Source organism: Bombyx mandarina, chromosome 04 (assembly GCF_030267445.1).
Source record: "Bombyx mandarina strain Sakado chromosome 04, ASM3026744v2".
In the NCBI taxonomy this organism is placed as follows: domain Eukaryota; kingdom Metazoa; phylum Arthropoda; class Insecta; order Lepidoptera; family Bombycidae; genus Bombyx; species Bombyx mandarina.
The window spans coordinates 15545648-15561292 of NC_143211.1; the positions used below are offsets into that span (position 1 = coordinate 15545648).

At 39.3% G+C, this 15645-nt stretch overlaps 1 protein-coding gene across 10 annotated transcripts in view; it reads right to left on the bottom strand.

Annotated features, from left to right (window-relative positions):
• Nucleotides 1–15645, bottom strand: part of spir (spire type actin nucleation factor) — a 212838-nt gene that overhangs the window by 144557 nt on the left and 52636 nt on the right. For all 10 annotated transcript variants that reach the window (XM_089727154.1, XM_089727152.1, XM_089727151.1 and 7 more), the window contains exon 2: nt 8232–8269. In XM_089727154.1, coding sequence (XP_089583280.1) covers nt 8232–8269 — 38 coding nt within the window. The remainder of the gene's footprint in view (nt 1–8231; nt 8270–15645) is intronic.

Genomic DNA, 15645 nt, shown 5'->3' on the forward strand with positions numbered 1-15645 from the left:
TGGATTGGAAAGTAAAAACGTTTTTTTTCATTTGATGTTTAATCTCACTTCTCCAGGTAGACGACAATGAGCATATACGTTACAAATATTTACTTATTCCTTCTGATGATGAGTTGTCACAGTCGCCAATTAAAATCAGCAATAAAGAGGAGGCAGGCAAGTAGTTAATCGCACGTAAGTACTTAATGATGAACGCACAGCCTAGAAGTCGAAGTCGTCGTGGCCTAAAGGATAATACGTCCGGTGCATTCGGGTTGAGCGATGCACCGGTGATCGAATCCCAGGCGGTTACCAATTTTTCTAATGAAATACGTACTCAACAAATGTTCACGATTGATTTCCACGGTGAAGAAATAATATCGTGTAATAAAAATGAAGGACATCGTGACAATAAAAATCAAAACCGCAAAATTATTACTTGCGTAATTACCACCACCTTTGCCTATTTCTGACGTAAAGCAGTAATGCGTTTCGGTTTGAAGGGTGGGGCAGCCGTTGTAACTATACTTGAGACCTTAGAACTTATATCTCAAGGTGGGTAGCGCATTTACGTTATAGATATATATGGGCTCCAGTACCACTTAACACCACTCGTGGTGGTACCTACCCGCGCGGACTCACAAGAGTCCTACCACCATTAAATCTACAACGTAAATGGTGCCTTGAGATATGAGTTCTAAGGTCTCATTACAGTTACAATGTATTTAAACTTATAAAAGCATACATGTATATCTCTGGTACCCATAACACACGGAATCCTAAATTGGGACCGGATGACCGTAGGTACGTGAATTCCCTATTATTATCTATCTATATATATAAAAATGAATTGCTGTTCGTTAGTCTCGCTAAGACTCGAGAACGGCTGGACCGATTTGGCTAATTTTGGTCTTGAATTATTAGTGGAGGTCCAGAGAAGGTTTAAAAGGTAGCTAAATATGAACATGCTCGGCATTAAATAAAAATAACAATTTTGTTTTTCCTTTGATGTGTCCCCCGTCGGACGGATTCCTTTTGTTTGTTTTAAGTTTATTTTATACAAAAGTTTTATTTAGGTCTTTTATTTATCGATTGAGGCACTACGAAGTCAGCTAGTCATTAATATAAAATTACTTTACATCCTCATTGAATCGTACAATTTCAAAAATAACGTTTTTATGCTAATGAGTTACGGTCGTCGGATACCTCTTAATTTTTTTTCGATTTCTCGAAACGACAATCCAATGTTGACCGGTAAACTCGTTCTGTCTCCGTAACACTTGAGGTAACTGTGCATTCTGGTCCGGAATGACACGATTACTGGTTATAACGAGCCGCTAAAGTGTTTTTAGCAGTCGTCGCATACCTACTTCATTGTGAAACAAATTAGGACAGCTACATGTGCACTCACCTTTCTCGCTCGCTTACGCTGGCATTGCACCACCCACCTTGAGATATAAGTTCTAAGGTCTAAGTTACAAAGGCTGCCCCACCCTTCAAACCGAAACGCATTACTGCTTCACGGCAGAAATAGGCGGGGTGGTGGTACCTACCCGTGCGGACTCACAAGAGATCCTACAGCCAGTGATTACGCAAATTATAATTTTGCGGGTTTGATTTTTATTACACGATGTTATTCCTTCACCGTAGAAGTCAACCGTGAACATTTTTAAGTGCGTGTTTCATCAGAAAAATTGGTACCCGCCTGCGGGATTCGAACACCGGTGCATCGCTACATACGAATGCACCGGACGTCTTATCCTTTAGGCCACGACGACTTCTACCAGCTTAGGTAGGGTAGGTTAGGTAGGTAGTAGTGCTCTGAGAAATTGCTTGAGATGATACCGTCATCTCGTTTTTACCATCGCACCGCCCGCCACCGGAGTAGAGTTCATCCATACTACCTGGAGCCACTGCGTTCATCCACACTACGTTTCCAGAGTTCTTTTTTGCCATGTACCATCCGGCTTTTGAATGAGCTCCTCTTCACGGTGTGTCCCAAGCGCTATGACATATCTTCTTCAAACGAGGCTTGTGGAAAGCACTTAATAGTAGACAGCGGCTTGACTCTGCCCCTGATATTGCTGAAGTCTATGGGCGACGGTAACCACTCACCGTCAGGTAGGCCGTGTACTCTTCTGCCTATAAGGACGATAAAACGTATGAATAACCAAGCAAAGGTCACAAGCTGCACGATCACGAATCCAGAAATTTCTTCTGTGTTACGGAGACTGAAAAAAACTAATACAAATTACCCCGAACATCTGTAAAGAAAATGCTGACTTCGACCGCTATTCGATTCCGTACTTCAATAATCACCATCGTTAATAAAAAAAAATCACAGGAAAAAATCGCCGGTTCCCCACCCGCGCGACAGGTGAGTTATGTGGGAGTTGAACCTCACTAAAAACTCCTGCCGCTCACAGCCGGCGCCCTACCCCGGACCGGGCCAGAACCCAGTCGGAGCTATTGAGACGGCGAGACAGGGTTGACGCAGAGCATATTACATCCATCCCGCCGTGCCAATCGTTAATAACTCGACTAACTAGTTAACAGATCAAAATATCATTCATACAAATAAAAGTAAAAATTAAAAACAAAAAACATTGACATAGTTTAGCACAAACATTATTGTCATAAAGGTAATTAATAATACCGTGGTTCGCTTCTTGACGGTAAAAACTAAGATTCCATTCAATCATCACAAGACAAACTCGGCGGTAACATAACTCCGTAATATTATCAGAAATACACACGATAATGATAGTGCAATAATGATAAATAGAATTAACACGACTTTAAAGATTTCATTATGACACGAGATACAGATGAAGACACTATTATGATTCTATTGTCAAAGATATATTATACTTCTATAGTCACAGATTTCGCCAAGATTACAATTTAGACAAATGTTAATAAAGACAAACAATATTTAATCTATTCTCAATTTGACCACAGACTATCAGCAATAGAAAAGTTTAACCATAAATAAATAGTATGCATGTGTTTGTGTGTCAAATACATGGTTTGGTGAGTAATGTTTTTTATTTTATTGGATTAATGTTTTTTGTATGTATAATTTAAAAAAAATATTAGCAATCTGCACTCCTTCTCTAAATTCTCTATAAGTGTGGGAAATTTCATACTCCTCCGTCCGCGCAATTTACGTACAAAGGGGTATAAAGATTTTTCTTTACGTATTAATATACAGATATTCTCAACATAATGATTTTAAAAATTACTATTGTAATGGATACAAGACAACAAAAAATCTACTGAGCCTCATTTTCGTTAAACGAATAAGAAAAATAAACAAGAAAAACATGATTCGTGAATGCCTATGATTACGCATCCCTGCCGATCAACTAATGAACTCAATTACTTAAAGATGTATAGCTTCAATTATGAAGGCCGCTTAACTCATATCTCATTGACATGTTTACGTATAGCTAATGTAATAAATAACGTTATGGATCTTACAAAATACTCATGAGAAGATGCCTTTATGATTGAATGACGTTAATCCTAATTAATATTATCAATGCGAATGTTTATGAGAATAGACGGTTAGATGTTTGGTACTCTATCCCGCAAAAACTACTTTTCATTTATTTATTGCTTAGATGGGTAGACGAGCTCACAGCCCACCTTGTTTTAAGTGGTTACTGGAGCCTATAGACATCTACAACGTAAATGCGCCACCCACCTATCTACTTTATATCACACACATCCACCTGTCCTTAAAAATAAGTGTGCAATCATACACTTTACAACTAATGTCAGTAATCATTAAAAATACTTGCAGTCGTCTCATGAAATAGTTTACGCAATCAAACTTAGGAAACATCCCTATTTATACACTTACATTCACGGAAATGGCACCTATTTTATTATCCAACTACATATTTAAATAAATATATTTGCATCGGTATTAACTATTTCTGGAAAATGGAAACCCAACGACGGCCAATAACACGAAACCGATACCAAACATATATTCACTTTCGCCCGTTTGATTGTTATCTTGTGAACCGACCGAGCGAGTACCCGACGGTGGGGTTCCTTAGTGACGTCACGTCTCTAATCAGCGTCATAACGCCGAGAACCCGAACGCCATACGAGCTTAAATATGTCTACATAATGTTGCCCTTTCTAATTTCACCGGTTTATATTTCATTGTCCACGAGAGATGCGGTTGAACATAGATTATATTTGTCGTTCAATGCAAAGAGTATAAAAGACAGGTTATCAAATTTTTTTTCTTTTTCCTACCTATCCTGATAGCCTTGAGACGCTATTTCAGCTTCGCCCTAACGTGTAGGTGAGCTCACGGGGCTCAAGCCGGAATGATGCTAACACTGGCCCTAACACGACCCACTGAGAAGATCCGGCGAGAAACTCAGTGTCTGTGGGTTAATTCGCCCGTCGAGCCCTTCGTCGCAAGCGACGGGTTCGACGAGGACGGTGACCGGTGCTTGTGAATGACATGTTTTGGGCGAGGTTATCTATGCTGGTTGGTATTTGTAATGAAACAGTAAGTGGGAGTTCAACTTGTGATGTGGGAGCTTCTGCGCTGAATCACGGAGCGCCCATGCAGTTAGTGATTCTTCGATCTTTCCATCACCGATTTTGGCAGGTCTTTTTTTTCTTCTTTTTTCCTATCGGTTCACTTCTCCCCTCTTTCTGCTTTCGACAACTAAAACTGGACTGTTACTCACTAACCACTCCTTCATTTAAGGATTTCAATAAACTTAATAAGATTACACTGCTTGTTCAACGCAATGGATAAAAGTATTATTGCAGTTCATATCATCTGACATCGCAGACAACGTATTAAAGTATCATTCGCATCGTGGGATAAAATGTAGTCAATCATGACATGACCTACCAGATACTACTAATATTTAAGATCTAATGACCTTTTTTATTTTTAACTTATTTCATACGAGATTTCGGGCTCAATGTCCGAATATGACGTCTATTAAGTCTATGGACGAAACACCAGTATTATGAGCAATAAATAAAAAAATGATACTTTTACTTGATCAACAATTACTGAGTCCAAATTGAGACTTGCTTGTCTAACGGCTATAGCGTATTTTCTGTCTTGTGTTTTTTGTGTTAAAGTCGTATATTTCATAAAGGTACAGATCTATATAGTTATGGAAGCGGCCACAACCGGTCGGGCCCCTCGTTCCGCGTTACGAGGCACATTGATCAAGTTGATCGATGTCGGTGCGTCGATAACGGACTACACTAACTCACATTCGACTGTACCGTTGAAACGACTGGTTCGTTTCGGGATGCTGCCTTCCTACTTCCCGGCGGTATCCAACAGAAGAATCATATACTTTTTTATTTGCCAATATGGATAAAGGCTCCTCTTAGCGCGAAGCAATTCGAAGCCAATAGAGATCACAATGATAGCGAAGATACTGTCCACTTTAAGACTGACCCATGGACTACAGCAATGCCAGGGGCAGAACCAAGCCGCTGCCTACCGCAAATGTCTTAAGAATAGGAACCTATTCTACAAATTTTTGCCGATTGATGGATGGCCCATATTGTGTGGCGGTTTTTTATTTGTGATATTTCTTTTATAATGAAATAAGGCTAGCTCAATAGCAATTGAACTAAATGCCATATTACACGCCATTAACATCTTGCTAAGTAGAGAGAACATTCTTCACATTATTTCCCTATCTATTATTTTAAGAATAACTCATCACAGTCGTATCATAAGAGCTAGAGACGTACCTACTATTGTGTAAGTACTGTATAAGTCGGCAGCGGTTGAGTATCACCAAAATAAGCAGTCGGTTCGTCGTAATAATCTATATATAAAATTAATCCTAGTGTGTTCGTTTGTACGTGATATATACCTTCGTTATTGTTGCCATTTCATAAAATGGTTTTAATTACAAATACCATTAATACAAGTCAGGTGGTGCGCGATTATTTCAAAACAATTTGTGCATTTCATAAATTTAGCAAGAGACACAGAGCGGAAAGTCGTCGTCGTGTTTCACTTGTCTGTTTCTAAAAAAAAACCATGTCAAAAGCCTATAAACATTCATCATCATCATTCTTTCCTATTACCCTCTGCTGGGGTGTAGGGCTCGAATCAAATTTTTCCATTTATATCGGTCTTGGGCAGTCTGTTCTAACTCATCCCACGTATAAACCTCCTATAAACATTAGGACATAAAAAAATTTAAAAGACAAACATTATAATCCTGACCCACTAACCGATAATACTAAAAACTACATATACACTGAACACACGATTTCTTCAATATTTATATTTCCGAGCCAAGTTCTGAATACCGCACGAATGAATCATCGTTATCAAATTAATTTGTATTCACAAAATTCGGACGCGTCCACTGTCAAGATTCATCTTAATACAAACACTAACGAGGAGACAAAAAAAATTGTCGAAATTGTTGACCCTTGACCCGCTTCTCGACTCCTGATATGGGATAGTGTGTCAGCATTATGTTTACGATATTATTAAGTTGTTTTTTGTTAATAAAAGACAGACAGACAGACACACTTACGGCCCAATCTCTTCGCTACAATGTGGCGCTAGTATCTAGCAAATATTTAGCAGATATACTGGTATTTTTACTGTTCAAAATGAAATTAGTTAGTATCAAGTTGTATGGACACTTGTCCTTTATAAAGGGAAAGAATAATAGTTCAACAATCTAAGATTAGAAGTTTAAAGCATATAAAACATATAGTATAACAAATCTTAGGATCAAGTGTGTATCAATATCCTAAAAACCGGTGAAAAGCCCCGATGAAACTACTGAACAATCGTAAATTCTTATAACACACAACCCGTGCGTAGTACAGCAAACCTACAAAAAGACCAAAATGATCTTTAGCGTCTTACGTTGAAAAGTTATTTTCCTGTATTCCAAGCGAATCATAGGACCTTACGTCTTTGTCAGAAGGTTTTGTTTGTGGACTCCGCGCCGTCTGCCGCGAGACGTTAACTGACAAAGCCAGGCTTACTGAATGAGAGCACCAAGTTGAACAGGACACAGATAACTATGTGTTTTACTAAAGATTCTGAATACATTTCTAACTTTGTGATATTTTCCTGAAGGCTTCTATCCACGTCTGTTTTGATCGATGTTCAGCTATACGCTTTCACAGTTACAATCGTATTTGTTCCATTACATCAGTAGTTTTGTATAAACATTGCTAGAATAGTAATATTTAGAAAACTCTAAAATAGCTAAATATAGCAAATAAAAAAGGAACCTAAGTTTTTGTAATTTTACAATATATTTTAAAATTATTTATTTTCTCCCAATTTCATAAAACAGACACAAAAAACGGCGGCCCTGATATAAGCGTCAATTATTATATGTTAATCAAATTTTCAGTACTAAATATTATGTAAAAACCACTAATTAAGGTGTCGTTTTAAAAGTTGCCTAATCATGAACATTAAATGAAAATTGGGTTGATGTAATCATACAATACAACAATTGTTCAGGTTATTTAAGAAAAGATTAATTCAAGTGTCACGAAATTAGTACACAGTACACATTACTACAGACTAAATGTATTGGAATATTGATTCCAAAAGATTGTACAGTTAAATGTTTAAAATTTGTTACGTGATGTTTATCGCATTCAATACTCATAATCTAATCACAGGCGACATTAGCTACACCTGTAAATAATGACCCAATTACACTCAGTTTTAACAATTACATAAGGAATTTACCAAGGAAACACATACTTAACACCTGAACAACTTCCACGATACCCACTAACGTGTCTTAAAAATCAAGATTGTAAACTTTATTTTACGTCTTTATTGGTGTCAGGGCGTATTGTTGGTACGTTCTCTTCTTCTTCTGGCCCCTATCCCACATTATATAAGAGCAGCGCAGCATGTCTTCTTTTTCCGTTCTCTAGTCTCTCTCTCTCTCTCTCATTCTCCAGTCTCTACACTCACATCCTTTTCGGGTATACCTTCTTCCACAGAGTACATCCAAACAATTTTAGAATGCCCCATTCCCATAATACCGTCTACTTTTATACCTAAAGATTGATTGATCATTAATTCTCCCCGTAATTTGCCCATACCACGATAACCTTCGACTCTTTATTTTCTCTATCACTAGTGCTACGAGTGAAAAGATTCAGAAAAGAATCATGTGCATCAATGGATGTATCTAGACTGATTTTGATATGAAGTCTCTAATTATAAATTCAAAACTTACCGTTTGTTCAGACGTAACCTCTACGCGACTGCTGTCATCTGTAAACAAGAAAAAATACAAAATAAATATGGAATTTAAATTTCAATCAACCATTCATAGGCTATAGAAGTGGAATCACACTCTAGATGTCAAAATCAAATTTACAGAATACTCCCGATTATAGATACAGATACAGATTTTATTATCATGAATAAAATCCAGTGTTTATATCCAAATTGTACAAAACTAAAATCAAAACTGAAATTTCACCTAAGTGGTATATTAGCTCTCCATTATTATTTGTTATCACAGGCACAGAACAAAACGATTTCTCCAACTGGAAACTGAGAAGCTCAATTGCTGCGATCTAAGTCGATGCACAAACGCCACAGTCTACTAACTGCGGAGACAGGTCTTTGGAGATGCCATCATGTCACCATTCGAGGTCGATGACATTTGATATCTGACGTTTATGGATGCGAAACGAATGTTAGCATTTGGTGAAACTGGAGCTTAGCTTAAAATATAAGGCAAATTCTACAACAGCTTTTGTCCAACCTATTAATTATAATTAAGATCAATGCGGCTACTGGAAATACTAAAAACTGTCCATTAACAAAAAAGAAAATAGTCTAGAGTCGTACCCAAAGTTAAGTTCAAGAACGAAACAGAAGTAATTGAAATTTCGTCCCGGTTTTTTCCAAACTAATCAGCCGGGGCCCAAACAGTCTTCAGTCTTTTATATAAGTTTAAAGCAAAAAGTTAAATTAAATTAAATGGCCTCACAGCAAAACGATAAGAAACTTTAACGGACTCTTTGGAAGAACCTGATTAGTATTTTTTTTATTGCTAAGATTTGCTAAGATTTGTGGACTCGGGGTGGGGTGGCGCTGGCGGTGTCTCTTGACATCGCCAACGCATTTAACACTCTGCCCTGGACCGTGATAGGGGGGGCACTGGAGAGGCATGGAGTGCCCCTCTACCTCCGCCGGCTGGTTGGGTCCTATTTGGGGGCCAGGTCGGTCGTATGTACCGGGTACGGTGGGACCCTTCATCGTTTTCCGGTCGTGCGTGGTGTTCCACAGGGGTCGGTTCTCGGCCCCCTCTTATGGAATATCGGGTACGACTGGGTGCTGAGGGGCGCCCTCCTCCCGGGCCTCCGCGTTATTTGTTACGCGGACGACACGTTGGTCGTGGCCCGGGGGGATGATTATAGGGAGTCTGCCCGTCTCGCCACAGCGGGAGTGGCCCTCGTCGTCGGAAGGATAAGGAGGCTGGGTCTCGACGTGGCGCTCAGTAAATCCGAGGCTCTGTGGTTTCACGGGCCGCGGAGGGCGCCACCCGTTGACACCCACATCGTGGTTGGAGGCGTCCGGATAGGGGTCGGGGTGCAGTTGAAGTACCTCGGCCTCGTGTTGGACAGCCGGTGGGCTTTTCGTGCTCACTTTGCGGAGCTGGTCCCCCGATTGATGAGGATGGCCGGTTCTTTGAGCCGGCTGCTCCCGAATATTGGGGGACCGGATCAGGTTGTGCGCCGCCTCTACGCGGGGGTGGTGCGATCGATGGCCCTGTACGGTGCACCTGTGTGGGCTGAGCCGCGCAACCGGGCCACTATGGCTCGGTTCCTGCGCCGGCCGCAGCGCACCGTTGCCATCAGGGTCATCCGCGGATATCGCACCGTCTCCTTCGAGGCGGCGTGTGTTTTGGCGGGGACGCCGCCATGGGAGCTGGAGACGGAGTCGCTCGCTGCCGACTATCGGTGGCGCAGCGAGCTTCGTGCTCGGGGCGTGGCGCGTCTCCCCGAAAGTGAGCTGCGGGCGCGGAAGGCCCATTCTCGGCGGTCCGTGCTCGAGTCGTGGTCGAGGCGATTGGCCAACCCCACGTGGGGGCTACGGACCGTCGAGGCGGTTTACCCGGTCTTTGATGACTGGGTGAACCGTGGCGAAGGACGTCTCACCTTTCGTCTGGTGCAGGTGCTGACCGGGCACGGATGCTTCGGGAAGTACCTGCGCCGGATAGGGGCTGAGCCGACGACGAGGTGTCACCATTGTGGACACGACCTGGACACGGCGGAGCATACGCTCGCTGTCTGCCCCGCGTGGGAGGTGCAGCGCCGTGTCCTGGTCGCAAAGATAGGACCTGACTTGTCGCTGCCTGGCGTCGTGGCGTCGATGCTTGGCAGCGATGAGTCATGGAAGGCTATGCTCGACTTCTGCGAGTGCACCATCTCGCAGAAGGAGGCGGCGGGGCGAGTGAGGGAAAGCTCTCCTCACTACGCAGAAACCCGCCGCCGCCGAGCAGGGGGTCGGGACCGGGGTCGTATCCGTGACCCGGCCCCCTAAGAGCTAGGGGTCCCACCCGTTTTGTGCGGGGAGAGACCCAGACGTGGGTTGGCGTGCTTGGCACGCTCACCCGCAATAGGAAGCCGGGTGATGGTAGACCGCGTTCCCCCGACCGCTCTGGGGGAAGGTGTAACGCGGCGCCATCAAAGCGGGCTCTTGGCCCGCTGAACGAGGGAACCGGTGGTCGTGTCGCTGGCGGCCACCGGTCCGGCGTCCGTGGGACGGTGGGATGGATGTAATATGCTCTACGTCAACCCTGTCCCGCCGTTTCAATAGCCCCGACTGGGCTCCGGCCCGGTCCGAGGTAGGGCGCCGGTTGTGAGCGGCAGGAGTTTTTAGTGGGTTCAACTCCCACATACCCTACCTGCCGCGCGGGTGGGGATCCGGCGATTTTCGCCTGTGGAAAAAAAAAAAAAAAAAAAAAGATTTGTGGACTAGCTAAAAAAAACTAGTCTAGAACCGTACCCAAAAGTGGATTAACAATAGGTAGTACTTTAAATTTCGTCCCAGTTTTTGCAGACTAATCAGACGGAGCCGAAACAGAGTTAATTCTGTCACATTGTTCTTAAGCAAAAAGTTAAATTATATGAAATAGCCTTACAACAAAATGTTAAGAAACTTTAAGGTTTAAACTTTTAGGTTTAAGAAAACTATTAAAGAACATCTGTGCAATAAAGCTTACTATAAAGTCAATGATTATCTAGAAGATTGCACAAAGTGGGAATGAGTTGCTCGCTCCGGGCATTTCAATATTGTAATAATTGTTATGTTATAATTACTTATTGTAAAAATGAATATTAAAAAAAATCTAATATTAAAAAAAAAAAAAAAGACATGCCCGCTGAGTTTCTTGCCAATTCTTCTCAGGACGGAGGCTGATTCTTGTGAATTGGCGGTAGTTCTTTTGACGTTCAACAAGTATGTACTTTCATTTATGTTGAATAAAACTTTTTTGATTTGATTTAACAGACTCTTTGGAACCTGATATGTCTTTTTTTGAATTTTTGCTTAGATGGGTGAACGAGCTCCCAGCTCACCGGATGTTCAGTGGTCAACGGAGCGCATAGACATCAACAACGTAAATACTGTCACCGTCACGTGAGTTATAAGTCTGAATTTTTTAAAGTGGCAACCCTACCCTTTAAGCCGAAACGTATTAGTGCTTCACGGCAAAAATAGGCCGGGTTGTGGTACCTTCCTGTGCAGACTCACAGGACAACCTACCACCAGTAAACTAATGTCTGGTGAATTTATTCCATTTACTCGCACTTTTTCAATTTCATAAGTACTGAAGATTTATAAAGTAGCCAATATTACAGGTGATGAATGAAATCTAAGGAAATACTATATTACCGAAGAAGAAAAAATTAACAAAAACAATTAGTTTTCACATGTTTCTGGCAAACAATCCTAAATCCTTGCTACCTCGAATCTGGGTTACGAACAAAATGAAAAACGAAATAATTCAAAGGCATTGAAAACGAAACCACCAAGAAAACATTTATTCATTATCTATATATTAATACGTGAAGCAAAAACTTTGTATCTCTTTTTACGAAAATTGCGCGGACGGGGGAGTATGAAATTTTCTACACTTATAGAGAATATAGAGAAGAAGTGCACAATGCTAATATTTTTTTTAAATAATGAATAAAAGATACATTAAATCAATAAAGAAAACATTACACACACTACATACCATGTATTTGACGCACACACGCATGCATACTATTTATTGTCATCTTTTGTTCTTGACGTCTGTGGTCAAATTGAGAATAGATTAAATATTGTTTGTCTTTATTAATATTTTTTTATAGTGTAGCCTTGGCGAAATTTGTGATTATAGAAGTATAAAATACAATCATAATAGTGTATAAACTTACAATCCCAATTAATTATAGTCGAAGTTCGACTACTGCGGGACCTCTAGTTTAACATAAACACTTAAATATTAATACAGCAAAACAACTTTAACAACTTCTCAACTGCACATCGAAACATTTAATATCTTTGAAAACTACATTTCTGATGTAATACCAGTATTTGACGGTCAGCAATTGCTTTAGTGCCAAATCAAAGTTGTTTCGAGTATTCTCCGGTACTGCCAAAGGACACGCCAGACTGCATTATGTCATTTATCTTACTAATACAATGAAGGTTCTTTTGTAAATTTGTTTGTCATGTGTTTGTGAAGATGCTAATTAATATTTTGCTAAATTTCGCAGGTTTTATTACCTGTGAATAGTTTGTGTGTTCATGTTAAGATTACCGATAGCTTTCATGGCTATTTAAAGAATGAAGCTTTGGAGATTTAAAATTACAGTTAATTGATGGTGAACTATAATTATACTGATGACTTACGTACTTTTAATTTCGTTAATAGGCAAAATCTTCTTCCTAACTTCTAGTGCATGTTTGGATTGTAAGATAGATGCTAGATAGATAGATGCTTCAAACGCAATTAAAATCTAAAATTGTTGTATCGAATTGGGCAATTTTATAAATTGTTAAATTTATTTTGTATATATAATATAAATACTTCCGATCGAAATATTAATATTATCCAAAATTAGACAACATCGCAAGAAACTCTACGAAACAATGCCATCATTTTTTAATGAACCATTCAATATATTCAGTAGTCCTAAGTCATAAAATATCTTAAGTTTCAAAACGACGCGATTGAATCGCGAATGTCTAAAATCTATAGTGTCATTTAAGCTCATACTCTATTACAGCGCATTTAAAAGACAATTAAGTACATGAATAAATCATTGCTTACTTAAAAAGTGTTGCTTTCGCATTTCGCCACGCTAATAAATATATCTGCAATGAATGCTGTTGACCTGTTATTTTTATTGCGAACGGTCACGCGTTTAACATTCGCCGAAATTTTTTGGAATATTTCTAAGGTAATGATTATTTTTTTAAATCAATAAACGTAACGCCTCTGTTTCTGCTACAACACATATAACATTGGTATATAAATCAGTTAGCTATATATTTCATATTATATTATTATGTAAACGGTATATATCTGTTTATTGTATGTATATATTTTCTATAATAATGTATAATTATCTTAAGCACACCGCAACATACCTGCTATATTTGTATATTTTCCAGAATTTCTGTAAATTAAACGGTTGTCTGGAAGAGATCGCTTTTAGCGATAAGACCGCCTATTGTACAAACGTATCTGCTTTTTGACTGTTTTATGAATTTAAATTGTGTTTTGGTGTGCAAATAGTGTATTCTCTCTCTCTCTCTCTCTCTCTAACTGTTACATTATGATATTTTTCATTCGACAACTATCCATATCTGGCTTTTCATCAATGGCATGATGACTTAGAAATTCCGTGGCAATACCGATTTGTTTTTCTAATAACTCATGTAGGTATCTCTCTGTTTATATCAGTTGTTATATTGTAACGGGAATTACGGAACATTAATACTTCTTAAGCGATGAGTATGTCTGAAATGAAGCCTCAATTATATTGTAAAAACTAAAAATTGCCTTATGCTTCAAACAACGACTGCTTCGCGATAGAAATAGATTGGAGAGCAATAGCTACCCAATGGTGCGCGCTCAGAATATGCCATCACAATACGCGAACCGTCTTTATGACTATCATCTCACCAATGTTTCATTACATTCTAATTGCAAAACTATATGTTTTTATTTTATTACAAGAACAGAACCCACGCTAATTACTCAAGAATTTTTATTACAATTTCACTACAAATAAAGTTAATGTACCAAAACAATTTAATTATGTTTTAAATTAATAAATATTGAAATTAGCTTTTTAGCCTTGGTATTTGTGTATTTTAAGTACACTCTGTCAGATCCACGCGGTGAAGGTATCCAAAAATAGAATTAAAAAAAAATGTTTATTGCTTGTATGGGTGGACGAGCTCACACCTAGTGCTAAGTGGTTACTGGAGCCCATAAACATCTACAACGTAAATGCACCACCCACCTTGAGATATGAGTTCTAAGGTCTCAAGTATAGTTACAACGGACCGTGAGTACCCGTGCGGACTCTCAAAAGGTCCTACCACCAGTAAAGTAAACTACCGCGAAATAATATTTAGAAAACATGTGATAACTTTTTTGTTCTTTTAGTAATACGACAGCCTTATATCGTTAGAGTTAATAAAATATGTATGCAAGTATTTGTAATACGATTATGTTAAACTGATTTATTTTTAAATGTAAAGTCGAGAAGGTACCAATTAGAACAAATTACAGAAACGACAGAGTCTCGACCGCGTGCGTAATTCGTATTCACACGACACAGAGCAACCGAACGTCTAATTAAGAAAGGCTTTTACCAACGCAGCGTTATAAATAATTCAAAAGATAATTGGGTAAAGTCAAGTACGGAATTAATCTTATCTAAGCTGTTGGATAGGTAGGGTTCCCAGTGCACTAGCGCGATCGTCGCCCAATTGAAGTTAACACCAAATGGAGGGAAATCTCATTTAAAAATCTCTTCTGGAACTTCAGAAAATGTCACGTCCGTGCTCCGCGCTTAGTCACGTATGCTTCGCAAAAATAATTAAGATAAGGTGGAGCTTTATTGTACGTCATAATAAAGAACAAACCAATGCCCTGAAATGAATACATAGAATTGTATAGTATTTTGTATAATATTTGTCTATATTTTGTGGGGGGGGAAAAAAACATGAAAAAAATTTTTGGATGAAAAAGAAAGTCGGTTTCAGATTAGCGTCTGAAGACTAAACAGATTATTGTATCCAATGTTTTTTTAAATACTTAACTGTTATATGAGATTAAGTTAATTTATTTACGACTATAGAGAATATATGAATATGATGAAATGGGATAATAGTTTAGCTCTTGATGTATTTGCAACTTTTAAAGTTGACCGAACGTCTTGAAATCGAAGAGAACGATGTTCAGAAATTCCGTCACATACGAACTTACATACAAATTAATCTAATAAAAGCGTGTTAAATCCCGCTAAGAAGTCAGCTTGGTTTACAAAAATTACTTTTGTTTTAGGAAGGAAGGATTACTAGTGGCCTTTCCAGTTTACCAGAAGAGGTGGGCGAGCAAAGACTCA